Raw genomic sequence first — 27,936 nt, 5'->3', positions numbered from 1 at the left:
GGCTCAGCGGTGTCGCAGAGCTGGGGAGCGGGAGGGAGCCCAAGACTGGGGCCTGCAGACCAGGAGCAAGGTGCATAAGAAGAGCTGCAGCAGGAAAGGCAGTAGTGGGTTGGGGCACACACCATGCAATCGGCTCCTCGCATTCTCCTAAGGTCTCCTAACCTGTAAAGGGGGAAAGATTAAACAGACAGACTTGGTTCTCCCCACTTCCCGCCCCACCTCCTGTGAAAGAGCCAAGGACAAAGGTGCGACTAAGTTTTCTGGGCGTTTAGTTTGAAAAAGTGTTGACTGAAAGTGTACAACAGAGTGAGGTGCAACGCCGGCACCCGAGCCAGACTGTTCCACAAATAAAACCAGAAAGGGCCTTAAATAAAGGGGCGCAGATTAAAAAACCTCAACACTGAAAAAGTTCTTCCCCTCTGAACAGAACAATCACAGGCACAAAAATGGTGACACCTACATGGAGACAATGTTGGGACGTCCATCCTCTAACCACTAACGCGCCACTCACCTCTGCTGGGGCTCCCGTGTCCGTGGATCTGCAGCCAGCCCCACTCGGCAGCTCTCCTGTTGGCTCACTCTTTGGAATGGTTACAAATGAACAACATGACATGCCCTGGCTAGCCCACCCCACCCCTGTCCAGGACACAGACAAACGAGGCCTCTGCTAAGGCTAAAAAAAAGGACAAGACTTTGGAGTCTCGAGTTCAGCTTGTTTAAGAAACGAGTCTGGGGAGTGCACGACAAGTCTCTGTGCCGGGCCTGCTAGTCCAGCTTGGCCTTCTTGCTGCTGTCACTGCCGTTCTCCTCCCCTGCTGCCTGGGCCTCTGCCACCGCCAGTTTCCGTTTGCCACTGTCGGTGTGGGCTTGCGTGGAGCGGGGTTTGAAGCAGATAATGATGCAGGTCATGTTATCGCAGCCGGTGCCGTCCCCTGAGGTGTCGGGAGCCAAGCACTGATCCAGGAGCTGAGAGGGAACAGGACAAGTTAACAGCACCCGGGGAGCAGCCACCAGGACACCAACCTCACACACAGCCGAGGCAGTCCAAAGGGGCCCCTCGCTGGCTGACTCCCGGCTCCGGGGCCGGGCCCAGGCTTCAGCTCCTCCCAGGCGAGGGAACGGGACAGCTCAAGGCGTTGCTCGTGCCTTGGGGGGCCGGCAGGCAGAGCCAGCGCGAGGCACCTCCAGGGGACCCCTGTTCACTCCTAGGATGCGTTGTGGCGCACCCCCCAAATATTCCTGCTGAGGGCCCCCGATGTGCTAGTACCACCCCTGCTGGCAGGGCCTTCTGCTGCTCAGCACTGCCACCCGCTGGCTGGTCAGGATAACACTAGCAAGGCAAAAACGAGGAATCCTTGTGGCACCTTAGAGACTAACAAATTTATTTGGGCATAAGCTTTCGTGGGCTAAAACCCACTTCATCAGATGCATGGAGTGAAAAATACAGTAGGCAGGCATAGACTTAAATGTGGCCATTCTTCAACCAAAAAAAACTTCAAAAACAGACTTCAGTGAGAAACTGCAGAACTGGAATTAATTTGCAAACGGGACACCATCAAATTAGGCCTGAATAAAGGCTGGGAGTGGCTGGGTCACTACAAAAAGTAATTTTCCCTCTGCTGATACTCACACCTTCTTGTCAACTGCTGGGAATGGGCCACATCCACCCTGATTGAATTGGCCTAATGAGCACTGACCCCCCACTTGGGAAGGCAACTCCCATCTTTTCACGTGCTGTATATATTTATATACATGCCTACTGTATTTTCTACTCCATGCATGTGATGAAGTGGGTTTTAGCCCACGAAAGCTTATGCCCAGATAAATTTGATAGTATCTAAGGTGCCACAAGGACTCCTCATTGTTTTTCCTGATACAGACTAATATGACTACCCCTCTGAAACTAGGAAGGCAGATGAAGTTGTTGGGTCCGTATGGATTTCGTCACCACCAAGCAATGGGCAGGCCCCAGATTCCTGTTCCAGTAACTCTCCCTGCAGGGAGTCACTGCCCAGCGAGCGTGCAGATGCCCAGCGAGCTGAGGAAGCCCATCCAGCGAAGGGCAACTGGAGTCAGGCTGCTTACCTCTTCTACTATGCAGGAGAGAGGCCTCAGGTCTCCGTTCTCATCCTTCTGGCAGATCTTGGCCTGGATGAAATCCACCACTTCCTGGCTGCTCATCACATTCCTGCCAGCACAGCAGGAGAAGGGTCAGAGCAGCTGGTAGGGCAAGGGAAGAGTGCCCTGCAGCTGACAGCAGGGAGGCCTGGTTCTGCTGGTCCCCCACACTCGGTTGTGCTAGGGAGGAGAGCCCTGGCTTGCTGAATGGGAGGGGCAGGGCACGCACCAAGGCAGATATTAAAGGAGATCCCCTTGTTCAGGGGCCATGGGCACCGTGGAACAGGAGGGATTGGGCTCTCAGTGCGCTGTGCCATCCTCTACCCAGGGAATGGTGCCCCACTGGGGACAGCCTGCCTCGGGCTCTTTGATGAGCTATCCAGGAGGCCTCTAACCCGTACTGAGGGCGTCATGGGGATATGCACCTGGCCTGCTGCCCCGTGCAAAGGCTGGGGCAGGATCCGTCCCATAGGGGCTTCTGCTCTTCTGGCACTCACCAGATTCCGTCACATGCGATAACCATGAAGTCATGTTCCTCATTTATCGTCAGCACCTTGATGTCGGGTAAGGCTGAGATCATCTGCTCTTCCGGAGGCAGGTTCTTGTTCCGCTTGTAGAAGTGGTCACCTGGCAAGAGAGAGGAAGGTCAGTGCTGGCAAAGTCTCCTCCAGCTACACTGCCCTGACTGCTGGAGGGGGGCTGGCCGAGAGCCCGAGCTAGCACTCCCGCAGGCAGGAGGGGACAACCTCCCCCGTCCTCAGTCTGCGTTTGAGTTGGAGCATGGGGCCAGCTCAGCAGACCCTGGCAATTAAGCTGCTACAACACTTAAGAAGAGAGAGCACCCCAAAATAGAGCATCCCCAGCCCAGCCACACATCTCACCCCACCGCCTGTGCTTTTAGGAGCAGAAACACAGACACTGCACACGTGGACCAGACCAGGGTCCATTTAGTCCAGTGTCTCATCTCCGCCAGGAGCCAGCACCAGCTGCTTCAGGGGAAGGGGCAGTGACCAGGGCCTGCCCCAGAGGAAGGTTCCCCCAGTCCCAGTAGTTAGAGGCTCATGCTCTGGGGCAGGAGGGTTCATGGCCAGTTCAGAACTCTGTTTGGGGGTTAGTATTTCTTCTGATAATTCCGGATATTCTCCATGCCTACAGAAACATTTAACTTCTTGCTGAATCCTGCTAGGCTCATAGCCTCAGTTATGTCATGTGACAGGGAGTTCCACAGGCCCCTTGTGCGAAAATATTTCCTTGGATCAGTTTTATTTTGCTGCCTTTCAGTCCCAATGAATGTCCCCATCATTTAAACAGACACTTCTGATATCCCTTCTCTCGACCATGCATTGTTTTAGAAACTTTAATCATGTCCCTTCTCATTCGTCTCCTTTCCAAGGGGACAATCCACTCTGAACAGAAGACTTTTCCCCAAGTCCTTGACCATTCCTGCTGCCCTTCTCTAACCCCCCTAGTTGTGCAACACCCTATTTAAGAGGCTGATGAGAACTCCACATGGTGTTCAGATGAGCCCACACCACTGATTAGGAAATACACCATCCCATGCCTTATACACCCCAATATCTTGTTTGCTTTTCTGAGCCCAGCTGCGTGCTGAGTTGAGGTCCCATTGAACTGCCAATGGTCCTCTCTTCAGAGCCCTCTCCGGTGCACAGGTAGTTCACGTTATTTTCTCCAATGTGCATCACCTTGCATCTCTCAGTAGGAAACATCACTGGCCATCAGTTTACCTGCTTACACAGCAGGCTCTTTGGCACCTAGCCCTACATGCCCCAGTCCTGGCTGACGTACCTAACATGACGTGGGCCCCATCTAAATCATCCATCACTCACAAACCCATCGTGAAACAGGTGGTCTACGCACAGGTGCCATCCCCAAGGCTGCAGGGTGCCCTGGCCTGCCTGCTGGCTTCACTCACCGATTGCCCTGGAGAGGTTGAGGCCCCCATTCACTCTCCCATCCATGGTGACCTTGCCGCCGGCATTCTTTATCCTGGCCAACTCCAGCTCATCCTCCGGCTTGTGGTCATAGGACATGTCCACGGCTTTGCCGCCCTCCGACACCACGCAGCGAGAGTCTCCAGCGTTGGCTACGATCAGCTGTTTCCCCCGAATAAGGGCTACCACAGCAGTCGTCCCGCTGTCAGAGCCAGGCTGAGAGGCAAGGGGTTTGGTGAGACTTTGATACACAATGCCCCTAGCCCTAAAGGAACCATTCAGGGGAGAGAAGGTACAGACCTGCCCCAGGAGCCCTTATAGGACATCAGATGTACCAGACCTCCCATCCCAAAAGGTGCAGGGTCCAAAGAGGGGGCCACTGCAGGAGGCGAGGGAAGGGGAGGGGGCTCGGAACCGGTGCGAAAGGAACAGAACGTGTACATTTTCCCAGGAGTGGGACATCTCCTCTCCCGCCAAGAGAAAAAACACCGTCCTAGGAACACCAGTGAGCTCAATAGCACGGCCTGCAGCTGTCCTCTCCTTTCATATGGAGGGGCAAGCGGTGGTGACTCTGGCCTCAGCCTGCCTCAAGCAGAGGCTGCACTGCAGGCTGGAGCCAACGGTCCTTGCAGCCTGCGCTTGGGTAGTGGAAAGGATGGAGATGTCTGCAGTCTCCATTCCACTGCACCTAGCTGCAGCCCAAGGCCTCCCAGCCAGCTGCCAATGCCGTCCTCAGCTGGCTGGCTACCTGGCTGGCTGGGGAGCTGCTCATGTCTAGCTGGCATCCGGTATCAAGTGGAGTGCCCCAAGGGTCGGTCCTGGGGCCGGTTTTGTTCAATATCTTCATAAATGATCTGGAGGATGGGGTGGATTGCACTCTCAGCAAATTTGCGGATGATACTAAACTGGGAGGAGTGGTAGATACGCTGGAGGGGAGGGATAGGATACAGAAGGACCTAGACAAATTGGAGGATTGGGCCAAAAGAAATCTGATGAGGTTCAATAAGGATAAGTGCAGGGTCCTGCACTTAGGATGGAAGAATCCCATGCACCGCTACAGACTAGGGACCGAATGGCTAGGCAACAGTTCTGCAGAAAAGGACCTAGGGGTGACACTGGACGAGAAGCTGGATATGAGTCAGCAGTGTGCCCTTGTTGCCAAGAAGGCCAATGGCATTTTGGGATGTATAAGTAGGGGCATAGCGAGCAGATCGAGGGACGTGATTGTTCCCTTCTATTCGACATTGGTGAGGCCTCATCTGGAGTACTGTGTCCAGTTTTGGGCCCCACACTACAAGAAGGATGTGGATAAATTGGAGAGAGTCCAGCGAAGGGCAACAAAAATGATTAGGGGTCTAGAACACATGACTTATGAGGAGAGGCTGAGGGAGCTGGGATTGTTTAGCCTGCAGAAGAGAAGAATGAGGGGGGATTTGATAGCTGCTTTCAACTACCTGAAAGGGGGTTCCAAAGAGGATGGCTCTAGACTGTTCTCAATGGTAGCAGATGACAGAACGAGGAGTAATGGTCTCAAGTTGCAGTGGGGGAGGTTTAGATTGGATATTAGGAAAAACTTTTTCACTAAGAGGGTGGTGAAACACTGGAATGCGTTACCTAGGGAGGTGGTAGAATCTCCTTCCTTAGAGGTTTTTAAGGTCAGGCTTGACAAAGCCCTGGCTGGGATGATTTAACTGGGAATTGGTCCTGCTTCGAGCAGGGGGTTGGACTAGATGACCTTCAGGGGTCCCTTCCAACCCTGATATTCTATGATTCTATGATTCATGACCAGCATTTGCTGTGTGCAGGTGAGACACACAGCCCGGCTGGCTGCTCCAGAAGGCACTGCTGTGCTGTTCTGCGGTACACTCTGCGGAACTCGGGTTCTGGGCAGAGCTCCGACCAGATACGCTAGCAGTGGAATCTCCCTTTGCAGCTTCCCCACAGCCCATGCCCCATTCCAAACCCTCCACAGCCGCCGGGTGGGAAGACACCTGCTTCAGGCAGCATGCTCCGCCACAGGAAAGCTGTGTAGGAAATCAATGGGCTGCACAGAGCAGAAAGCCTCCATGGCCAAGGGGCATCCTCTGGCTCCCCAGTGACCCGCGGGTGCTCCCCGGCACAGGACTAACAACGCTAGAGAAGGCAGAAATGGGATGTGCACCTCCTCTTTCCCCTCCATGCCTGGTAACATCATCTCTTCCTCTTCATCCTCATCCTCATCCTCCTCAGCCTCTTCTGTGTCATCCTCATCCTCTTCATTCTCTGCCTCCTCACTGCTGTAGCCATCCTCATCCTCACTGCACTCCTACAAAAACAAGAGAGACCATCAGAGAGCAGGAATGCCTGGCTCTGAGGGCACAAGCCCCTCTGGGAGGATGGACAAGATGAGCTCAGCAAGAGGGAGCCAATGACCCAGCAGGTCTTTTCTCTCTCTGGTGCATAGGATCTGGGCAGCAGGTAGCAGCTCCCAGCTCATGCACGGGCCAGTGTCTGCAGCACCCTCACTCCACAGGCCCACAGAGAGGCAGTGCGGACGCAGGTGTTGGCCTGTAAATCCCACCTCGACGGCAGGCCTGGGGTGGCCCGATGCTCTCACATGTGGTGAGAGAGACATTCCCCACCCTCAGGAAGGGTAGATGCCCCAGAGCTCTGGCGCCTACCTCACTGTCCTCCTCCTCTTCGGCCTCATCTGAGTCGTCCTCACTGTCTTCAAAAAATTTGGACTTGGTTGTGCCCTGAGGCTTTCCGGTGGAGGAGCAGGAGGGCCCCGCCTCCCCGGTGGAGGAGGTGACCGTCTCTTCACCCCTGCCCACTTCGGCCTGCTTTGCAGCACAGCTGTTGCCCCCAGCTTCGGCTCCGTCTGAGGTGGAGGAAATGCCCGTGGCCTCGTTGTTTGGCTTCCCATTCTTCCTCTCCCTATGCTCGGCCAGCTCTCCCGGACTGGTCTCTCCATTCACGCTCGTCTCCCCATCATGCTCCTGGCCCATCTCCCCGGCTAGCGAGAGTGGCTTGTTTCTGAGGTTCTTGATGCAGTTCTGTCCATAGCGGGTCAGCAGTTCCTCGATGGTCATTGTGGCTTCTTCGTGCAGAAGGGCCGCTTCCTCGTGGTCAACTGCAAGAGAGAGGGCAAGTCAGAGCAGAAAACGCTGCCAGTGGGGTGGCGGCAGGACAGCAAGGCAGGACAGATTTGGCTCCAAGCTGCGCTAGCCAAGACATGCCTTGTGTTCCAGCAGTGCCGCGCACACACACGCAGGGAGAGCCTGCTCCACGCAGCTCCCAGGCCAAGCAGGCAGGCCGCCTGGAACGGGCAGTGGAGAGGGCGACCATCACACTCGCACAGTGCGCACACTGGGCTCTGTGGACACACAGCAGCGAGCTCTCAGCCGCTAAGCCTGGCTGATGCTCACTGGTCAACATCATGGACATAGTGGTCACCAAGGAGGGATGTGAAGCGCCTTCCAGATTAGTCAATGGAAGCTCAGCTAAAGGTGCAGGGTTGGTGGGGAGGCGCTCACAAGTGGGAACAGCTGATGCTGGCGAAGCATTTGGGTTTTGTTTGGGGGTGGGTCTGTTTTCTTGCACAGATCAGACACCACAAACGAGAAAGGCTAAGCTTCTCAAGGGCCAAGTCACTCCGCAGGGCTCTGGCACAGGTCGCTTGCCCACCTGAAATCCAGGCACTGGGGCCATGGGGAAACATGTAACGCTAAGGCACACCCTTCCCAAACACCAAACTGGGTCTAGGAGTTCAAGGGAGAATCTTGCTGCTTCCCTGAAGCTGGCTTTTTGCTAGATTTTCCTTTGCTAGTCAGCTCAAAGATGGGAAGTGAAATGACTCTATCCAGAGTGCTGTCAGCTGCAAGGAGCAAACTAAAGGGCTTTCCCCACCAGGTTTAGGAACCTGGGTGTCCCCGGCACTCGCAGAGAAATGCCATGGTCCAGTGCAGGTGCCCCTTTATGTTGACTCAAAGGCTGGCAGCGAGGCCCCCAGTAATTCTCGTTTCCTGGTCAGGGCTTTGCTCCTTGCCCTGACAGACATGCCCAGGGGGGAAAGCACATTTGCTTCATGGAATGAAAAAGGCAGAGTCTTGGGCCAGGAGCTCAGGACGCTGCTGCCCATTTCACTGACACCACGTCTCAGCTCAGACCAGTATTGCCGTGGCCCAGAAAGCTCGAACCCTTGGCTGCAGCAGAGCAACTGCTGCAGATACACCCAAGGGAGGGTGTGTCAGTTAAATGAGCAAGCTTGCCAAAACAACTCCGACTCCCCCATGCCAGCCCAGAGCGCTGGGGGGGGGAGGCACCTCGAGGAGGCCGCTCAGTCAGCTCCAGCTGCACCGTGCTTAACTGGCTCCTTTAAACAGCAAAACCATTCCCTAACACAGTCACTGCCCTGCCCCTCACACGGCTGGCAGCCAGCGCCTCAGTGCTCAGCCTCAGCTACTTACCATCATCTTCATCAGCCACTTTCTCCTTCTCCTCCTCGTCATCCTGGGGCCGCCCAGCGATCTGAGCGAGCTCCTTAATCACCTCCTCTGTGGTCAGCTTGGCATCGATGGCCAGGAAGGCGTCCTCCAGGGCCTACAGACAAACACACAGCATGGGGGCTGCATGCTGTTCAGGGGAGTGCCCGCCCCTCTCTCAGCAGCACCGGGATCCCATCATGTCCCCAGCCCCTCCAGGAGAATCACTGAGATGACTGGCCAGGTTGGCCAAAGAGCGTGTGGGGGGATGGGATGGCACGGCACTGGGGTGGGTCAGCATGAGGAACAGCCCCTCGTTCCTACAGGTCACTGGCTTGGCCAGACTGGTCTGCACCCAGAACATGCTGCCTAATGCCGCGTTCTCCCAGAGCCCCACTCTGCCATCGCTGTGAGTCTCAAGGGGCTGGACTTCTCTCACCTACACTGCTGCCCATCAGTCCGATTCCTGCATTGATCTAGGAGGAGACTGAAAACTAGGGCAGCTCTGTGGGGATATGGAGAGCAGAGAGGGGGACACTCTGTAGGGAACACAAGACATGGGCCAGAACTGAGCACTGCCTCTCAGTAACTTCAAGGGCGCTAAAGGAGAGAGGAGGAACAGCTAAACAACAAGGCCAACAGTTAGTGAGCAGAAGACCCAAGGTGGAGAAAGGAAGAAAGCTTCCCTGGGAGAATAACCAGGCCCTGGGACACCCTCCGAGGGAGGGGCTGGGCAATCCCAGAGGACACCGGGACCTGGGAGGGACTAGACACCCAGAGAGCCCTGTTCTCCTGCCTTAGTGCCTACACTTATCCACTGCAGTGCCAGGCTCTTACCTTCTGTAGTTTGCCTTCCTTGTATGCCTTCTGGTCCTTGATTATCTCCGGGAGATACTTGGCACAATACAGGGCAACCTCTTCCCCTGAAAGAGAGCAGAGGCTGCTTGAAAAGCCTGCTCCTTCCAGTGGCCCTAGGCACAGAGCGAGCTGAGCTGCAACCGCCCCGAGGGAAATCTGGAGCCTCTGGCCAGGACGAAGGTCAGTGCAGAAACCATAGTAAAGAATAGAACTATCAAATACCGAGTTAAACAGAGTTTATTGGGGAAGAATCAACACAGCTTTTCTAAAGGGAAATCATGCCTCACCAATCTATTAGAATTCTTTGAGGGGGTCAACAAGCATGTGGCCAAGAGTGATCCAGTGGATAGAGTGTACCTGGACTTTCAGAAAGACTTTGACAAGGTCCCTCACCAAAGACTTTTAAGGAAACTTATGCTGTGGCTACACAAGAGAGCACTGATGCAGCTACACCGCTCCAGAGAGCTCTCCTGTCAGCTTAACTACACCAGCCCCCGCGAGAAGCTCTCCTGCCGACATAGCACTGTCCACACCGGCATAAGTTATGGCGCTCAGGAGCGCAGCTAATTCACACCCATGAGCAACATAACTTATGATGACTTAAGCTGTCGTGTAACCAGAGCCTAAGCTGTCATGGGATAAGAGGGTCCCCCAAGGATCTGTACAAAGACCTGTGCTGTTCAACACATTCATTGCTGATCTGGAAGAAAGAGTGAACAATGAAGAGGCAAAGTTTGCAGATGATACAAAGTTACTTGAGATAGTTAAGTTCAAAGCTGACTACAAAAAGTTCCAGGGGGATCTCACAAAACTGGGTCATTGAGCAGGAAAATAGATGAAATTCAACATTGATAAGCGCAAAGTAACGCATGATGAGTTCGAAATTAGCTGTTATCACTCAAGAAAGATCTTGGAGTCACAGTGAATAGTTCTCTGAAAACTTCAGCTCAATGGGCAGCAGCGCTCAAAGAGGCTAACAGATTGGTAGGAACCATTAGGAAAGTGATAGAAAATAAGACTGAAAATATCATAATGCCCCTATGTAAGTCCATGGTACATCCACACCTTGAATATTGTGTCAAGTTCTGGTTATCCCATCTCAGAAAGGATATAGTGGAACTGGAAAATGTTCAGAAAAGGGGAACAAAGATGATCAAGTTTATGAAAGGGCTTCTATATGAGGAGACATTAAAACGATTAGGGCTGTTCATCTTGGAAAAGAGACGACTAAGAGGGGACGACAGATATCTAGAAAATCATGCCTGGTGTGGAGAGAGTGAATAATGAAGTGTTATTTACCCTTTCCACGATACAAAAACCAGGACACTCAATACAATTAACAGGTAGCAGAATGAATACAAACAAGAGGAAGTACCTTTTCACACAATGCATCTGTGAAACTCATTGCCAGGGATGTTGTGATGGCCAAAGTAGAACTGGGCTCAAAAAAAGAAATAGTGAAGTTCATGGAGGGCAGGTCCATCAATGGCTATTAGCCAAGATGGTCAGAGACACAACCCTATGCTTGGGGCAACCCTAAAGCTCGGACTACCAGAAGCCAGCAAGGGAAAACAGGATGGATCACTAACTGCCTTGTCATGTGCACTCCCCATGAAGCTCCAGTATGGACAACTGTCAGAGACAGGCTACTGTGCTAGAGGGACCATGGTCTGACCCTACATGGCAGTTCTTTTAGAATATAATTAATGCAAAGCAGCATGGGTTTATGGCCTGTGAAAACAGGCCCTGTCAAAAGAATGCGCTATCTGGTTTTGATGAGATGACGCATTTGGCTGATAAAGGTCACTGTGCTGATGTAACAGACTTAGACTTCTATGAGGTGTCTGACTTGGTGCCATGACATTTTTATTAAAGAAGGGAAGGCTAAGGGGTGACCTGATCCCAGTCTATCCGCACCCTGGGGGGAGGGGGGGGGAAGAAAAGGAGAGAGACAGTGATTTGACCATGGAGGGAGTCTTCAGTGGAGCAGGCAAAGGGGTCACAGCCCAGTGTCTGGAAGCTGAGGCTGGACAGATTCAGACCAGAAATAAGATGCAACTACGATGACAGCGACAGCCGCTGCAGGTAACGAGCCACTGGCACCGTGCATCCTCCATCGCCGGCACCGTCTAAACCAGGCCTGGATAGTTGCCCAAAAGCTCTGCTCTAGTTCAAACAGGGATTAATACAAGGATTACCACAAGTGTTACACCAGAGGTCAGAGAGATGATCACAGAGATTCCTCCTGGCTTTATGGCCTATAAATCTCTGGTTCCTAACTGAGGAGAGCAGCGGAGGAGAGTCTCGCTCTAAAACACCCTGGTAGGACCTAGGGAGACAAGGAGGCGGGAACACGGAGAGGCATACTAGGCTTATAACAAAGATTGGCCAGACACTCAAATGCGAGTTGTGGGTCTCAAATCACCCGAAACTGTGATCAGTAACTGCTAGTGGCTGTACCCCCTCAATCCAAGGTGCTGCAGCTACCCACCATCTCCTTTAGCTGCTTCCCCCAACCCACCAGCATCACCTCAGACTGGTTTAGGATGAATCTCCTCTGCACTCCAATCTCGTTAGTACAACACCCTTCTCTCTGACTCTGACAAATACAATCTTGTCTCACTCAGACCCCTTCAGAATGCTGCTGCAAATATCACTGTCCTAGCTGGGGCACTCTAGGTCACCCCCTCTTCGCATTCCTCCACTGCCCCCCCTTCTCTACTGTAGCTAACAAAAGCTAATGGTCTTCACTCTCAACGCCCTGTCCACACCAACCTGTCCTCTCTCATTCATTAGTGAAAGGCTGACTCCTGCCTCCGACTGGCCCGTGGTGCCGGCCTCAACTGCCCCCTTGGTACATTTTCGAGCCTTCTTCCCTGCCGCCCATGTATTTGAGAGGAGCTCCCTGCAAACATCCACAAAGCTGCCTCGTTCTCCTCCAACACCCTCTGTTGCCTTGAGGCTTCAAAAAAAAAAAAAGAAAAAAAAAAAAGAAACCTGACCACCTCTAGGCTGCTGGTGTGCAGAGACCCCCGCCCCTCCTGCTCAACAAAGCTGACTCTCTCTTCCCTTGCCACCCCATCTGGCTGGGTCCCTCTTGTCCTTACTTTGACTGTAAGCTATTTGGGGAAGGAGTAATCTTTTTGTCCCGTGTGTAAAGCTCCTAGCACTGGGGTTCTGGCCCATGACGGAGGCTTGTAGCTGCTATGGTAACACAAGCCAATACTACCAACAACACAAAACACAATACACAGGGAGGTTGAGAATTCCAGGGTTCAGTTTCAAAGTGAGCATCCTGCTTGGACACAGCAGCAAAAGACAGGGCAGGGCTTGCACTTACAATGGGGACTCCACGGTGACCGCGGGCCAGGCAGATAGCACGTGACTTTGGACAGACTTGTCCAGCACCCAAACACCACCTGAACTCAAAGGCATTTCCAAAAAGTCCTTGATCTGTCCCTGTTCCCCAACTGCCAGCCAGAGGATAACAACCCTCTCCTACCTGACAGGGTTGTTGCAAGATGTGAGCTGCTCAGATACGACCAGGGTGGCGTGGCAAATAAATAAATGCTGTTGTCCGCAGTCTCAGGCGGATGCCACTGTATTAGTTACACTGCAAGTGGAGATGCCAGACCGTGTTTCTGCACAGAGGTACAGAATACGTGCATTCTGATTGGAAACTGACCCTGGACAGAATCCATCCACCTAGGCATTTACAGAAAGCTTAGGAGTCTGTGGGCCCACATATCTAGTACTGGCTTCGCTGGGCGTGCGGAGGCAAAGGGACTAGCTCAGTGGTTCTCCAAGGTTTGCATTGGTGACCCCTTCACACAGCAAGCCTCTGAGTGCGACCCCCTTACACGTTAAAAACACTTTTTAAAATCTTTAACACTATTATAAATGCTGGAGGAGAAGAAGGGTTTGGGGGTGGAGGCAGACAGTTTGCGACCCCCATGTAATAACCTCGTGAGCCCCTGAGGGGTCACGACCCCTGGTTTGAGAACTCCTGGACTAGCTGGAACCTAACAGAACTTTTCCATCTCTTGGTCTCTGTGGACACAGGCTTCAGTCTGACGTGGGAAGTGGGCGTGGGCAGCAGCATCAAGGCAAGGACCTTCAGCTATAGTCTAGAAACTAAAGCACGATCAAGGTCACCAACTGCAGTGCCCCCCAGAGCAGCTTGCAAACCCCAAGTCATCCCCTCACCGCAGAACTGGAAAGGCCCCTTCCTCTAGGACCTGCTCTGTGTATGCACGTACTCACCTCCAAGTGGTGACCCTCAAACCGCTCCCCCGCCCGACTGCACAGCTGGAAAAAAACAGCCTCAGTCCTGGAATGCCTCCTGTGGACCCTTCAAGCCCAACTCCCACTGCACAGAGGGAGGTTGTGCAGATCCCACTGTGCCAACCCAGTGCCCTTCCTCCCACAGCCCCACACTGCCTCAGTCTGCGCTTTGCCCCAGAGAACACATCCCAAGAAGGAGCAGGGTTTTTACTGCCGGAGGGGTTTGCCCTGGAGGGACAGCCACTGCAGCAGACCAGAGCAGTTCCACATGAGAAGCTGCCCAAGTACACTTCCCTGGAAAGAGCGAGAGGAGCAGTTACCTCCGTGTCCATCGTAGACGGAGAACATGGCCGTCTCACTGTCCAGCTCAGGAATACAGTTGTGAGCATCCTGAAAGAGAAAGCACCAGGTCAGGAGCGTTGGGGTGCACTGTCTCCAGCAGATGACCTGGCGTGAACGGAGCTGAGGGGCAGGAAAATACGGTATCGGCACAGACACACTCACATTTCACACCCGGAGATTTCCGCGCTCCCACCCTGTTCTCACAAAACCAGAGGAGGGCAGGGACAGTAAGCAGCAGTGCCTGGGGCCATGTCTCACGACAGCTGCTACAGCTACGTGCCACTGTGGCGCAGACGCTTCCTTCCGTGACAGAAGGGGTGCTGCTGTCACAGGAGCTCCACCTCCCTTATTCTGTCTAGGCTGACAGAAGCAATCCTTCATTGACCTAGCGAGGTCTGCCCCAGAGAGTGGGTCAGCGCAACTACAGCGGGCAGGGGGGTGAATCTGAGACCCCGCTGAGAACCTCCCAGACCCACAGCACACTCTTCCTCTACAGGTCACCAGTGCAGCTCACTCCTCTGGGGAAGGGCATGCAAATCTTCAGCCTCCTACTATGCACAGCAGCCTCCTCACTCCTCCAGACTGAGAGCTTATTAAAATGGTAACTTGGGATTCTGCCAGTCCTGAGCCAGACTCCAGCCCTATCCATCCAGGCTCCTGTCACCGTACCATCCGAGTGTATTTATCCCCACACCCCGTGCGGCAGGACGGGGCTATTGGCCCCAATGTAGAGACGGGAATGGAGGTCCAGGGAGACCAAGTGCACAAGGAAGTGTACTGGCCTGACTACACCACCATAGCACACCAGGAGAACCACAGGGGTAGCATCGTACTGGTCGTTACGCCGGTAAGTTTCCCCGTGTAAACAAGCCCCGAGGGACTTGGCCAAGGTCAAACAGGGCGTCTGCGGCCCCTCCCGCTGCTGGGCTCCTTTCCCCAGCTCATAAGCAGCCCAGAGCTACAGAGACTGGAGCATCACCTGACAGGAGGGAGCGCGTCCCACTGACCAGCGAGAGCAGGAAGTGGTACGGCAGCACCACCATGTTCCCCAGGCCCTCACAGGGGATCCCTGCACACCTGGGCTAGAGGCCTTTCCCCTCTCTCTGGCCCGAGGGCGCCAAGCCTGTCCTGGGCATGCCAAGTGGACTCTGCCCCGTGCAGCTGGGTAACGGCGTCCTGAAAGACAGGCTGAGGAGTCCAGAACTGACACTGTCCCCCACTGTTCTCTGGGCACTGGAGCGAATCAGAAATAGCGTCACGCAAATCCCACCTCCCAGGCAGGTGTGTCTGCCATGGCACTAAGTCCTGCTCGTTCTCCGGCCGCCCAGGGAACCTCCTGAGTGAGCCAAGCAGAAAGGGTGGCCCGCCAAGGGGACTGCTTAACACAAAAACGAAACCCTTTCTGGCCTTTATCTACAGGCACTCAGCCACTGAGGTAATGAGCACAGGACACAAAAAGAAAAGGAGTACTTGTGGCACCTTAGAGACTAACCAATTTATTTGAGCATGAGCTTTCGTGAGCTCATGCTCAAATAAATTGGTTAGTCTCTAAGGTGCCACAAGTACTCCTTTTCTTTTTGCGAATACAGACTAACATGGCTGCTCCTCTGAGCACAGGACTATCACCTGTACAGAGCAGAACATCACAGAGCTGCAGACAAGGGCTCAAGACCAAATTCCTTCCCTGCCCCAGACCTGGGCCCCAGGAACAGCAGCTGGCAGGGACTTGGGCTGGAGTTGAAGCACAGACTGTACCTGTCAGACTAACCGTTCTCTGGCTGGTGCTCAGCCTGCGGGGGGTTGGGGGGTGAAATGCCTGGAGGTCTGGAAATGCTGAACACTCCCTCTCAACACAGGTGCTTTGTTCTTCACTTGGTAATTGGGGATGGCTCTGTTTGAGTGAATCTCCTGCTGACACTGAGACTTACCTCATCAGAGGAGCTCTACAGGAAAATTCACTATCAACAGTGTTCACTGACTCCTCTTTCCCCATTATTCAGCCTAATTTAACAGGGTTTGAAGAGGCCAAAAAGAAAAACCAACCCTCCACAGCCAAGATGAGAGGTGGCACCAAGTTGGTGCCCGAGGAAAGTGCAAATAACCACCAGCAAAACAGCAACACTGACCCATGCAGGGCACTGCCAATGCACAAGGGGAACAGGCCACGCGTGTAACAGTAGGCCATGGAGAAGGAGGGAAATAGCTCCTCAGGTCACCTGCTGGGTATTCTCCTAGCTGATTGCTAAGAACTCAGTGGCAGAAGCTTGGGAAGGGGACACTTGCAGGAAATCGAACAATGGCAAAGATAAGGTGTCATCACAGAGAACACCTAGGCTTCTTGAGAAGAAGTCAAGCTGTTAACTGGGGGACCCAGCTGCCAAGCTGAGGCCAAGTCCTAGCCTGGGGGATACTCTCAGTTCCCAGCCTGTGGGGAAGGAAGGTTGGGTGGGCAGCAGCAGCTGGAGCAGAGTCTGACAGAGACAGAGCATACTGCAGCATACTGTCTCTGTCAGACTCTTGTCTGGCCCCCTCCAGCCAGGAGCCCTGCCAGTTCTCACTGGGCAAGCAGGGGAGGCTGGGGTTTCCATGCAAGTGACAATCATTTTCCAGCACCAATCCACTGTCTCTTCTAACCTTAGAGGCTGGGGAGCCAGGGGAAATGGGCAGCTCCCTGTGCTCTGCTCCCCTTCCAACCCAAGAATGGAAGGTGGAGGAAAGGAAATAGATCCAATGCATCCAACAGGGATTGTGATGGTTATCTCAATGCCATTGAGGGAGTTCTGTTGGGCTGCACCCAGAGCTCCGGGACAGGCTCGTTTACACTGGCACAGCAGATTAAATCCTATGTTAGGGTGACAGTAAGTGCACAGTTAAACACTTGAAAATCAAGAAATGCCAGAGCAACTTGAATTTGGCATGGGTCCTTCTTTTACTACATCTTTATTTTGATGGTATAGCAGAGAGACTAGAAAGGAGAATCTCCCCTGCAAAAGCCTTTGTTTATTTCTGTGGAAGTATCAGGAAAGCTGTGCCTTGGCTCTTTTGCCAGGGGACTCCTTGACTGAAACGTAGCCTGGACGTTCTCAGCCCTTAACCACAGTGGTAGGGGTGTTGAATTCCTTAGTAAGAGAAGGAGTACTTGTGGCACCTTAGAGACTAACCAATTTATTTGAGCATGAGCTTTCGTGAGCTACAGCTCACTTCATCCTTAGTAAGAGAGTTTGTTTCCATGGGATTTACATATGGCATTAATGAAAACAAAGAGTAAACCAAGTGAATAAACATCCCTTCATTGTAGTGGTGATGGCACTGTCCTGGCAGGTCCCCAGTTGACCACAGTCACTTCTAGGTGGAAACAAGAGCTCCATTTAATGTCAGAACAAGCCAGGACCTTCTGTTTGTGTGTCAGACCTTCATCCACTACAAGCAGCAAAATGGGCCCTAGCCCCAGTAGGTCGGTCTTGTAGGTCACCATTAATGCTGAACACACAGCTTAAACCCTGCCCCCTTGGACCAAGAACGCAGCCTCTTCAGGGAAGAGCCATCTTTGTATTATATCTTTGTACAGCACCCTGCAGAGCGGGGCTCTGGCCCATGAGTGGGGCTCCTGGGCACCGTAATGCTACAAATAATATTTGGGTGGGTGCGTGACGACACTGGTTTAAATTAAATACAATCCAGTACAGCACCTTCTGACATGTAAACGTAGCTAATGTAATCAGGAAATTGGAGAGACAGCTACTCTGTGGTGACAAGGTGGGTGTGGGCGCCTACAGAGAAGAGAACACAATGACTTCTGTACAGTCACTTGCCAGAGAATTCTAAGAAAGCTGGAGAGCTGGAATCACAAGCAAGCAGCCAGGATAAACCCTAGGTGGCTGAATGGCAGCTAATTCACAGCAAAAAATGGAAATTCTGTCACAAGAGAGAATTTACCACAGAGAAGAATCTGAGATTGTAAACGCTTTGGGGCAGGGACCATGTTTTCATTTTGTTTGTCCAGTGCCTAGCACCACACTGGTCCTACAGTAATACAAACAACAACGACAAGACACTTGGGCAGAAAGAGGGAGCTTAGAGCCTGTGACGGTGCTGCCTGTGGGATCCAGCCAAGGTCACTCAGTCAGGATGAACTGCAAACAGAACAGGGCAGAAAAACCCCAAACGCTGGTGGATATTCCACTACTTAGATTTACCAAAACAGTCCAAACCAGCTTCTATAGCACCTCCCTGGGTACTCAGAAGTCCAAATAATGCAGTTCCCTTAAAGTACCCAGCCTCAGGCCTCCATCCAGACACACGTCAAACACAGGATGATAAATTCTGAAAAATCTTATTTCATCATAGAAAAGAAAAGATTCTCCTGACCCCAAAGGACCAAGTGCCAGATCCAGGTCAAATGATAACTCAGATCTTACCCAAAATACATGCTTACAGTCAATCCTTATTAACTAAACCAAAATCTATTAAAAAAGAAAAGAGAGCGCATGCTGGTTAAAAGATCAGTATACAGACAGACTTGGGTTCAGTTCTTGAGGTTCAGACACAGAGCAGAGCTGAGCTTAGCTTGTAGTTGCCAAAAGTCCTTTTAGAAATAGGTCATGGGTTATAGTCCAATGTCCATGTTCAGGGTGACTCCAGTCAGTGACTGGGGATCTCAATCCTTATGGCTCAGGGTTTCCCCTTCTTGAAACCCAAAGCAGATCTGAGATGAAGAAGGATCGTGTCCCAGGGTATTTATACATTTCCAGCAGCCCCTTGGCCTGAGAAAACAATAGGCTTCACTTTCTTTCTCCCAAACATCCTGGCAATTAGCCCAGGGTAATTTACCCATTAACAGTTCAGATACCAGTTACCACAACCTTCAAAGAGCCATATAGACAATAATAGGTTTCAGAGGAACAGCCGTGTTAGTCTGTATTCGCAAAAAGAAAAGGAGTACTTGTGGCACCTTAGAGACTAACCAATTTATTTGAGCATAAGCTTTCGTGAGCTACAGCTCACTTCATCGGATGCATGTCACTCAAGTGTCTTCCTAAATGTTAATATTCCTCTTTTGATCTTTGAATCAAAGCTATAGCCATAGACAAGACTTGGTTGCTGACATCCCAAGACCTGAAGAAACATCTACCCTTCTATCTCTAACAATGCCGGGTGCATTTCACAGCTCTATTCATTTACAGATCTTCCTAACCAGTCTTTAAAGTTCAGTCATGGGTCAGGTCAGCCTGTGAGCTAATTAACTCTTTCTGGCCCTGTCACCTTTCAATGAGATATTATATTACACTCACAAAGTCACACCCCCAACGCAAAATTGATGCGGGAAGGGATGACACAAACATCACTGACTGCATCCCAAGAGCTCCCCATCCTGGGTTCGGTCTCACTTCAGCTTGTACTGGGTTAGAAGCCATATTAGTGTATAACAGAAATGCTTTACCAAAGTCATGTTCAATAACATGATTGAATCTTTTTACAAACTCAAGGTAAAACTTGGTTAGAACAACAGTGGATTGGATCTGCTCTTGCCGCATGGTTCCTGTATGTCTTATGTGATCTTGCCAAGACCTAAAGAACATAGCTACTTTATCCATACAAGCTCTGGCAAATGTTTGAAACCCAATTAACATCAAGTCCATGAAGATATTAATGTTGTCCATAGTACAGGAATCTTGGAATTTAGCTGCGAAAGCAGTATGGTCGTGTGCCTCAGTTTCCCTTTTCCTACAGCATATCAGGTTTGGAATGTCTTTTCCTCTGTGAAAAGTTCCAAGACTGTTTACAGGCATTAACTGTGCAACATCAGTATAACAAGGCCTTTTAACACAAAGTATGATCTTATGTATCACTTAACATATTCAAGGGATTTTCCAAAGATTAGGCACATTGTACATTTCTACAGTTTTTGGTAATAGCAACACATTAGTTACAAGAATTACCATTAGCAATAACAACAAATTCATTGCAAGTGTCCATCTACAATCATTTTTGTCATGCCCCACCTTTGGCTTAATACCACTGGGGTTTCAGCATTTTAGGCTTCCCGTTGCAAAATTAAAGTCTCTTTTTCCTCCTTGTCCTGAAGGATCAGACCCTGATTTCTCTCGCTTAACAGAATTCACTGGCTGATTGGGCACGCTCTCTGTGCTAACAGATATTAGCAAAACCTTTTCCTTGCCAGACAAGTAATTTGCATTATCACAGACAGAAGCCAGTTTACTAGTTTTCAGATCCTTGACTGCTACTGATTCCAAGGCTGGACTCTGTCTTAAAGAGATACCATCCATTTTCACTAACAAGCTAGACTCTACGTTCTGTTGTTCTTCCCTTACTAACCTCTGCTTCCACATGGAATCAGATGTTAAGTTCACTGAGAGACTACAAGTCATATCCAAAGTGTCTAGAGAGGAGAGTATACCTGCCATCCCTTGCATTCTTGAGAGATTAGCTGCACAGCTGTTCTGCTCTGCAGACTCAGCTACCAAGTCTTCCCTCTGAACCTGAGACACAGACTGTTCACTTACAGAATCAGCATGGAGACATTTCTCTCTCAACAACCTTGTCTCCCCAACAAGCTGGCCAAACACAGCCACTTCGTTATAGGATTGCTCAACTTTCTTAACAGCTTTCACTCCATCTGAGATCTTCTCAAAGTTATCCCCACTGGATCTTTCAAATGGAAAGTCAGTGGATCCATTCACAACAGAAAATTTCTGGCAGTTAGGAACTGAAACTTTCTTGATTAAATCAGGTTTCAGAGTAACAGCCGTGTTAGTCTGTATTCGCAAAAAGAAAAGGAGTACTTGTGGCACCTTAGAGACTAACCAATTTATCTGAGCATGAGCTTTCGTGAGCTACAGCTCACTTCATCGGATATCCGATGATATCCAAAACCCATCAGCTTATGAGCACATTCTACAACAGTACAATTATTAAACATCTTAAACTTTCTAAACTTAACCCTGTAAGAATCAGGAGTAACCCTGAACCGCCTTAACACAGAATCTTTAAACCACTCATAATCCAAGGCTTCTTGTTCCCCCAATTTATTAAATACCTCCCTGGCTTTTCCAGTCAGCAGGACAGGCATTCGCTGAGCATCGGGGATCTGGTACAGATTGCAGAGGCGTTCAGAGGTAGACAAAAACTCCTCTATGTCCTCAGTATCGTTGTAAATGGGACACATCCTCTCCCAGTTCTTCTCATGGCGGTGGGGAAGTGGAGTACCAGGTGGCGACGACTTTCTCCGCTCTTCCATGACTTGGAGCTGAAGTTTGGCCATCTCCCGTTCCATCTTGTGAGTCTCCTGTTGCCTCTGCTGAGCTTTCTCCTCAGCAGCCAGCAGCTCCAGACGCGCCTTATGAGCTCTTTCTTCCAATTCAGCATGCTTTTGTGCTTTGCCAGCAATCTAAGATCTGCTAGATTCTGTTCATGCTCCAGGTGCAGTTTATTTGCTGCTTTTTGCATCCTAATTTTTTCTCCATCTTCTGTAGCGTCCGGTAAGGGCTGTGCTCCTGCCCCCTGATCGCTGGCCATTAACAGATCACTCAGTTCTTGATTTGTATCTTTCTTTCTAAACGTTATCCCCTTTTCTGAACACAAATCTTCCAGGGCTTTTTTGTCAAGGCCCTCATATGCTTTTTATTCACCCATTGCAACTGCTCTTTAACCAACCAAACTCTCACCACCAAAAATTCAAATTTGGATAGCGTGGGGTTCTGACCCAAAGCTTAACTGATCTGGTTCTATGGATCCTGCCGACTATGTCACTGTGACGGCGCTGCCTGTGGGAGCCAGATGAGGTCACTCAATCAGGGTGAACTGCAAACAGAACAGGGCAGACAAACCCCAAACCTGATGGATATTCCACTCCTTAGATTAACCCAGCCAGCACAAAACAGCTTCTATAGCACCTCCCTGGGTACTCAGACGTCCAAACAACGCAGTGCCCTTAAAGTACCCAGCCTCAGGCCTCCTCCAGACACACCTGTCAAACATAGGATGATAAATTCTGAAAATCTTATTTCATCATAGAAAAGAAAAGGTTCTCCTGACCCCAAAGGACCAAGCCCCAGACCCAGGTCAAATGATAACTTAGATCTTACCCCAAATACACGCTTACAGTCAATCCTTATTAACTAAACTAAAATTTATTAAAAAAGGAGAGAGAGAGCGTGCTGGTTAAAAGATCAATATACAGACAGACTTGAGTTCAGTTCTTGAGGTTCAGATGCAGAGCTGAGCTGAGCTTGTAGTGGCCAAAAGTCACCTTCACCTTCAGCTCCCAACTAAAGCCTCTCCAACGCATCATCAAGGATCTACAACCTATCCTGAAGGATGACCCATCACTCTCACAGATCTTGGGAGACAGTCCAGTCCTTGCCTACAGACAGCCCCCCAACCTGAAGCAAATACTCACCAGCAACCACACAAAATCACTAACCCAGGAACCTATCCTTGCAACAAAGCCCGTTGCCAACTGTGTCCACGGATCTATTCAGGGGACACCATTATAGGGCATAATCACATCAGCCACGCTATCAGAGGCTCGTTCACCTGCATATCTACTAATGTGATATATGCCATCATGTGCCAACAATGTCCCATTGCCATGTACATTGGCCAAACTGGACAGTCTCTACGTAAAAGAATAAATGGACACAAATCAGATGTCAAGAATTATAACATTCAAAAACCAGTCGGAGAACACTTCAATCTCTCTGGTCACTCGATTACAGACCTAAAAGTTGCAATTCTTCAACAAAAAAACTTCAAAAACAGACTCCAATAAGAGACGGCTGAATTGGAATTAATTTGCAAACTGGACACAATTAACTTAGGCTTGAATAAAGACTGGGAGTGGATGTGACATTACACAAAGTAAAACTATTTCCCCATGTCTATTTTTCCCCCCACTGTTCCTCACATGTTCTTATCAACTGCTGGAAATGGCCCACCTTGATTATCACTACAAAAGGTTGTTTTGTTTTTTTTCCCCCTCTCCTGCTGGTAATAGCTCACCTTAACTGATCACTCTCGTTATAGTGTGTATGGTAACACCCATTGTTTCATGTTCTCTGTATGTATAAATATCTTCTTACTATATGTTCCATTCTATGCATCTGATGAAGTGGGCTGTAGCTCACGAAAGCTCATGCTCAAATAAATTTGTTAGTCTCGAAGGTGCCACAAGTCCTCCTTTTCTTTTTGCTGTCTACAATAGGGAAGTTTTCGAACATTTCTCACCATTGCTGAGAGCATTCCAGCTCCAGCAGTGCTAGCAATATTGGGAGCCCTAGCGCAGATGGGTTGTGGTGTTTTTAACACCAGGTCCTGTGCAGAGCACATTAACTGAGGGTGTTAAATCACTGGCACCAGCCAGGGGCTATCCATTACAAGTCCACCCCTACTCTTGGTAAACTGACAACAGCTACCTGAGCGTCTCTAAGTGCCAAGATCTCTTACACATTTTAAAAAAAACCAACAACTCCGGAGGCCTCCAAACAATACATTTAGCTAGTCTATGCACCCCTGTGTTCCTGTTACCCATACTCTTGTCCACTGGGTTCCACACTCACCTGTCACATGTTCCCTATTTAGACAATCTGTTCTTTGGGGTACAGAATGCCTCATTATATATTTGTCCAGAGCCCAGCAGAATGAGGCCCTAAGCATGACTGGGGTGTCCAGGCCCTACTGAGATATAAATAAGTTAAAAGTTGCCAAACATTTTCCATGTGAGCATTTCCACTACACAAACTTTTATTGGGAGTCACCTACAAATGTGTGTCACCCATCTACGCTAGAATTTACAACTGTGCTAATTAACACCACCCAGAACTGAAAGTTCAAGTGCAAACATATAAAAAAAATACATTTTACTCAGAGCTTCCACCCAACCCCATGGGAAAGTGAAAAATCTAATTAAAATCATGGAAAAGGCAAATCTCAAAGCAAGTCAACTCATGGAGGGAGAGAATATGGCACTGGGACCCCAGGAAATGCAATGTGCTGGCCAAGTTCGGCTCAGTGCCACATGTGAGCCCACAGGCCTTCACAGGAAAGCTGCCGCTAGTGCGGCTCAGGACACCAGTGTTTCTACCTTTGTAAACACACCCGAACCATGGCTACATTTAATGGTTCCACCGCTGTTGTTGCCAGCAGGGAGTTTTGCCTATGAAGCTGGCCATACAATACAGCTCCAGGCTCAGGCCTTGGTCCAATTTCAAGTGGTCAGGGGCAGATGTACCAGGCCTCAGAACCTTGACAACACTTGGAAAATTGTGCCAAAGTGTCCCACTGCTGCTCCCGTTGCTTTGGCTCCACCAGCATTAGGAAAAAGAGGCAGCCCTAGCAGAGTCGCACCATCAAACACGCAGTCTGTTGAGGACCACTGCACCAGAGCAAGCACGGCTGATGGCGTCACACACGGTATAGTAGAGTGAAGCTCCCAGCTCTGGCTCAATCCTGCAAAACTACGGATCCCTGGGGGCGGCCCCTCTTTGTGTGTCGATGGCGTGTCTGAAAGCACAACGTGCTGGAGGGCCTGTGTCCAGTCTGGTGACATGGCCACAGAGAAGCAATGCTGCCTTTGAATGGAGTGAGCGAGCAGAGTCTCACCCACATCATCATACCCTCCTTATTTCGAACACTTCCAGCCTGTCTGCCCCAGGGCTCTCAGCATGGCTCCTACTAGTGCTGACATGGCCTACCTGCCCAACACACCCCTGCACCCTGTGCTACCTCAGTTCAACCTCCACCAACAGCCCCAAGCACTAACCGCCTTGCCGAGACTGCGGTGTGCATCCACCTTCTTTGTGCTACTGCTCCACCTGCAAGAGCTCATCAGCGCAGTCGGACTGGGGCACCGCCATTCAATCACCTGGGCACAAGCGCACACAGCATTCCCCTGAAGATGCAGACAAGAGCTTCGTGGAGCTTCTCCCACACGTGCTGTGCCAGGCCAGAACTATTTCCATCCCAGTTCCTTTGAAAGGCAGCACAATTTTTTATAGCCCCCAGCCCCCCCAGCGTAGTTCAATGAGAAACCAGAAAAAGCATCCGATATGTTTTCACTCTCACATACAAAAAGCCTGAAAGGATTTTACTCAAATTCTGTAAACACCTCCCCACAAAGGCCTAAAAAATTTCAGCCTAAAGGTGAAGGATTCATAGTCTCAAGTGTGTGACAAAGGGGGACAAGATGGGTGAGGTAATATTGTATCTTTTACTGGATCAATTTCCGTTGTGAAAGAGAGAAGCTTTCAAGCTACACACAGCTCTTCCTTTTAGTTACCAGCAAGATGGCTACAGTATTTCAAAAGCTGTAAACCATTTGATACCGTGGCTCGCAAAACCCTACTTGGAAAAATAAATGCCAGCGGGCTTGGATGTGACACTGTCACAGAGATTGTGAACTAGCCAAAGGCTGAGTGTAGACAAAAAACTATAATCAAACACCACTCTATTGAGATGAGAGGTGTACAGCAGGGAACAGAATTAGAATTAGCCCTTTCCTAATTTAACATCTTTGTTAATAATCTGGAAGATGGGCGCAAACAGCACATTAATAAAATTCACAGAGGGAGTTAAATGAAGAGAAGCTGTACATACTACTGAAGGTGAGACACAATGTGAAGGGATGTGTGCGGTCTCCATAAGAGGGAGTGTTACTAAGAAATTCCAGCTGGTGACGAGAGCCTTACTTTGCTCCTGACCCTTGGCAGCCAGGCCCATTTTTACCCTGGTTTTAGTTTGGGCTGCGGACTGCAACCCTAACTGGTATGGTAGTTATGCTCCCATCCGGCTGCAGGAGCCTGCTGTACACCAAGATCAGCCCCGGGACTTTAACGTAAGCAAGACTCTTGAGATATTAGATACACGGACACAGAATAAAATGAGATTTCACCTGAACAAATGCAGCTAATCCAGCTGGTGACAACGACTCCAAAACCCAGCTCCTCATTGATGTATAGATTTTAACGCCAGCAGGGATTATAAGATCATCTAATCGGACTTTCAGCATGACACAGACCATGGTGTCTGACCCAGTTACCCCTGTATTGAGCCCAATGATTTACATTTGACTAAAGAATCTTCCAGAAAAGCAGCCAGTCTGGATATAAAGACAAAAAGGGATGGAGAACCCATCCCTGTCCTTGGCAGTTTGTCCCAATGGTTCCTCGCCCCATGTTAAAAATGTGCAAAGGAGAAACAGGGTAGCAGGAATGGGTGAGACACTTGCAGTGGGGAGAGCAGAGAGGAAGCTAGCCAGGAGACTGCAGCGTGATATGGCTCCAATGAAAGGTCAGTACAGTTTGTGGCTACGAATACATCACATTCTACAGCAGGGAAAGAATGGTCTCTCACCCCTCAGCTCAGGGAAATCCCAACTAGGATTCTGCTCTCAGCTCTGGCCCCTCAGTCCCACCAGGCTCGTGTCCCTGAGCAAGGAGAGGGCAGTCTGTCCCATCTGTATGGCTCCTCTGGGACTGCAAGAGTATACTGTGCTCTGTTCTGGGCATTTAATTACCAGCAGGATATTGAGGGCTTGGCAGGGAGTTCAGAGATAAGCCACAGACATGCCCCAGACTGGAAAAAGTGTACTGTGGGGTGCTAAAACAAGTGAAATCCCACCCCCTCTGCAAAACAAGTGAGGGAAAGATACAATAGCATCCTGGGGATGTTTCACTGTCAGTCTGGGGAGAGAGAGAATTAAAAGTACAAAGAAGCAATTAAGGGTCAATCTCAGGAGAGATGGACAAATCTGGCTGAGGAAGGGACACGGGAGACACTTAACCCCGAATTCTCTGCAGGGAACCTGTCCTGGAAGGGGGTGATGGGACCTAACAAGGCTTTAAAGGGGGTCTGTTGTACTTAATGCCACCCTCTCCACCCCTGGTGTCCTGCAGGGGCCCCGTGCCACCCCTCCCCCCCGGGGCCCCGCGTGCGCCGCCCCTCCCCACGGGGCCCCACGCGCGCCGCCCCTCGCCCCAGGGTCTCTCCCCCCCCCCCAGGGCCCCGTGCCCTCCTCTCCCCTCCCCCCCGGGGTCTCTCGCTCCCCCTCCCCGGGGCCCCGCGCGCCCTCCCCCCCCCCCCGGGTCTCTCCCTCCCCCCCCGGGGCCCCGCGCGCCTCCCTCCCCCCGGGGTCTCTCCCTCCCCCCCCCGGGGCCCCGCGCCCCTCCCCCCCCGGGTCTCCGCGCCCCTCCCCCCCCCTGGGGTCTCTCCCTCCCCCCCCGGGGCCCCGCGCGCCTCCCTCCCCCCCGGGTCTCTCCCTCTTCCCCCCCGGTGCCCGGCGCGCCCTCCCCTCCCCTCCGGGGTCTCTCCCTCCACCCCCCGGTGCCCCGCGCGCTCCCCCCCCCGGGGCCCCGCGCGCTCCCCCCCCCGGGGCCCCGCGCGCCCTCCCCTCCCCCCCCGGGGCCTCCCCCTCCCCCCCCCGGGGCCCCGCGCGCCCTCCCCTCCCCCCTCCGGGGTCTCCCCCTCCCCCCCCCGGGGCCCCGCGCGCCCCCCCTCGCCCCCCCTCCCCCCCCGGGGCCCTCCCCTCCCCCCCCCGGGGCCCCGCGCGCCCCCCTCCCCCCCCGGGGCCCTCCCCTCCCCCCCCCGGGGCCCCGCGCGCCCTCCCCTCCCCCCGGGGTCTCCCCCTCCTTCCCCCCCGGGGTCTCCCCCTCACCTCCATGGAGACCCGCCAGCCCTGCATGGCGCTGAAGCCGAAGTGCAGCGGGCGCGGCCCGGCCCCGGCGCCGTCCCCCGAGCTCTTCACCGTGCTGGGCTGGGACAGGTAGGCGCCCATGGTGCGGCGGCCTCGGCCGGGGGCGGGGGCCCGGGCCCTGCCGCGGGGACGGGCGGGCGGGGGCGGGCGGGACGCGAGCGGAGCGCGGGAGCGAGGCGGAACCAGGCACCACGGAGCCAGCGGCCGGAAC

The 27,936-nt window shown here is 51.8% G+C and overlaps 1 protein-coding gene across 2 annotated transcripts; it reads right to left on the bottom strand.

The window, feature by feature from the left end:
• Positions 1 to 252: 252 nt before the first annotated feature.
• Positions 253 to 27,870, bottom strand: PPM1G (protein phosphatase, Mg2+/Mn2+ dependent 1G). Of its 2 annotated transcripts, XM_048846164.2 has the most exons (11): positions 25,926 to 26,069; positions 24,798 to 24,926; positions 13,996 to 14,065; positions 9,371 to 9,456; positions 8,519 to 8,651; positions 6,731 to 7,182; positions 6,232 to 6,375; positions 4,052 to 4,286; positions 2,616 to 2,745; positions 2,086 to 2,188; positions 253 to 966 (listed from the first exon to the last, which is right to left on the bottom strand). In XM_048846164.2, the coding sequence occupies exons 1-11, from the start codon at positions 26,052 to 26,054 to the stop codon at positions 766 to 768; spliced, it is 1,812 nt and encodes a 603-aa protein (XP_048702121.2). In that variant the 5' UTR covers positions 26,055 to 26,069; the 3' UTR covers positions 253 to 765. The 2 variants fall into 2 exon arrangements, with proteins under 2 accessions (XP_048702121.2, XP_048702122.2); XM_048846165.2 differs by lacking the exons at positions 24,798 to 24,926; positions 25,926 to 26,069 and adding an exon at positions 27,687 to 27,870.
• Positions 27,871 to 27,936: the final 66 nt, after the last annotated feature.

This window comes from Caretta caretta, chromosome 3, assembly GCF_965140235.1.
Source record: "Caretta caretta isolate rCarCar2 chromosome 3, rCarCar1.hap1, whole genome shotgun sequence".
Taxonomy (NCBI): domain Eukaryota; kingdom Metazoa; phylum Chordata; order Testudines; family Cheloniidae; genus Caretta; species Caretta caretta.
Note: the sequence above shows the minus strand (reverse complement) of the source record. Positions and strands in the feature narration are given on the sequence as shown.

Bases quoted from the DNA above. Each gene is read 5' to 3' on its own strand.
- PPM1G (XM_048846164.2), bottom strand. From the start codon at position 26,054: ATGGTCTGTGTCATGCTGAAAGTCCGATTAGATGATCTTATAATCCCT. The intron at 4,287-6,231 runs GTGCACATCCCA...CTTGCCTCTCAG, and splicing joins GCATGGAGGGGAAAGAGGAG to CCTGGCTCTGACAGCGGGAC. The intron at 2,189-2,615 runs GTGAGTGCCAGA...CTGTGCTGGCAG, and splicing joins ATCGCATGTGACGGAATCTG to GAATGTGATGAGCAGCCAGG.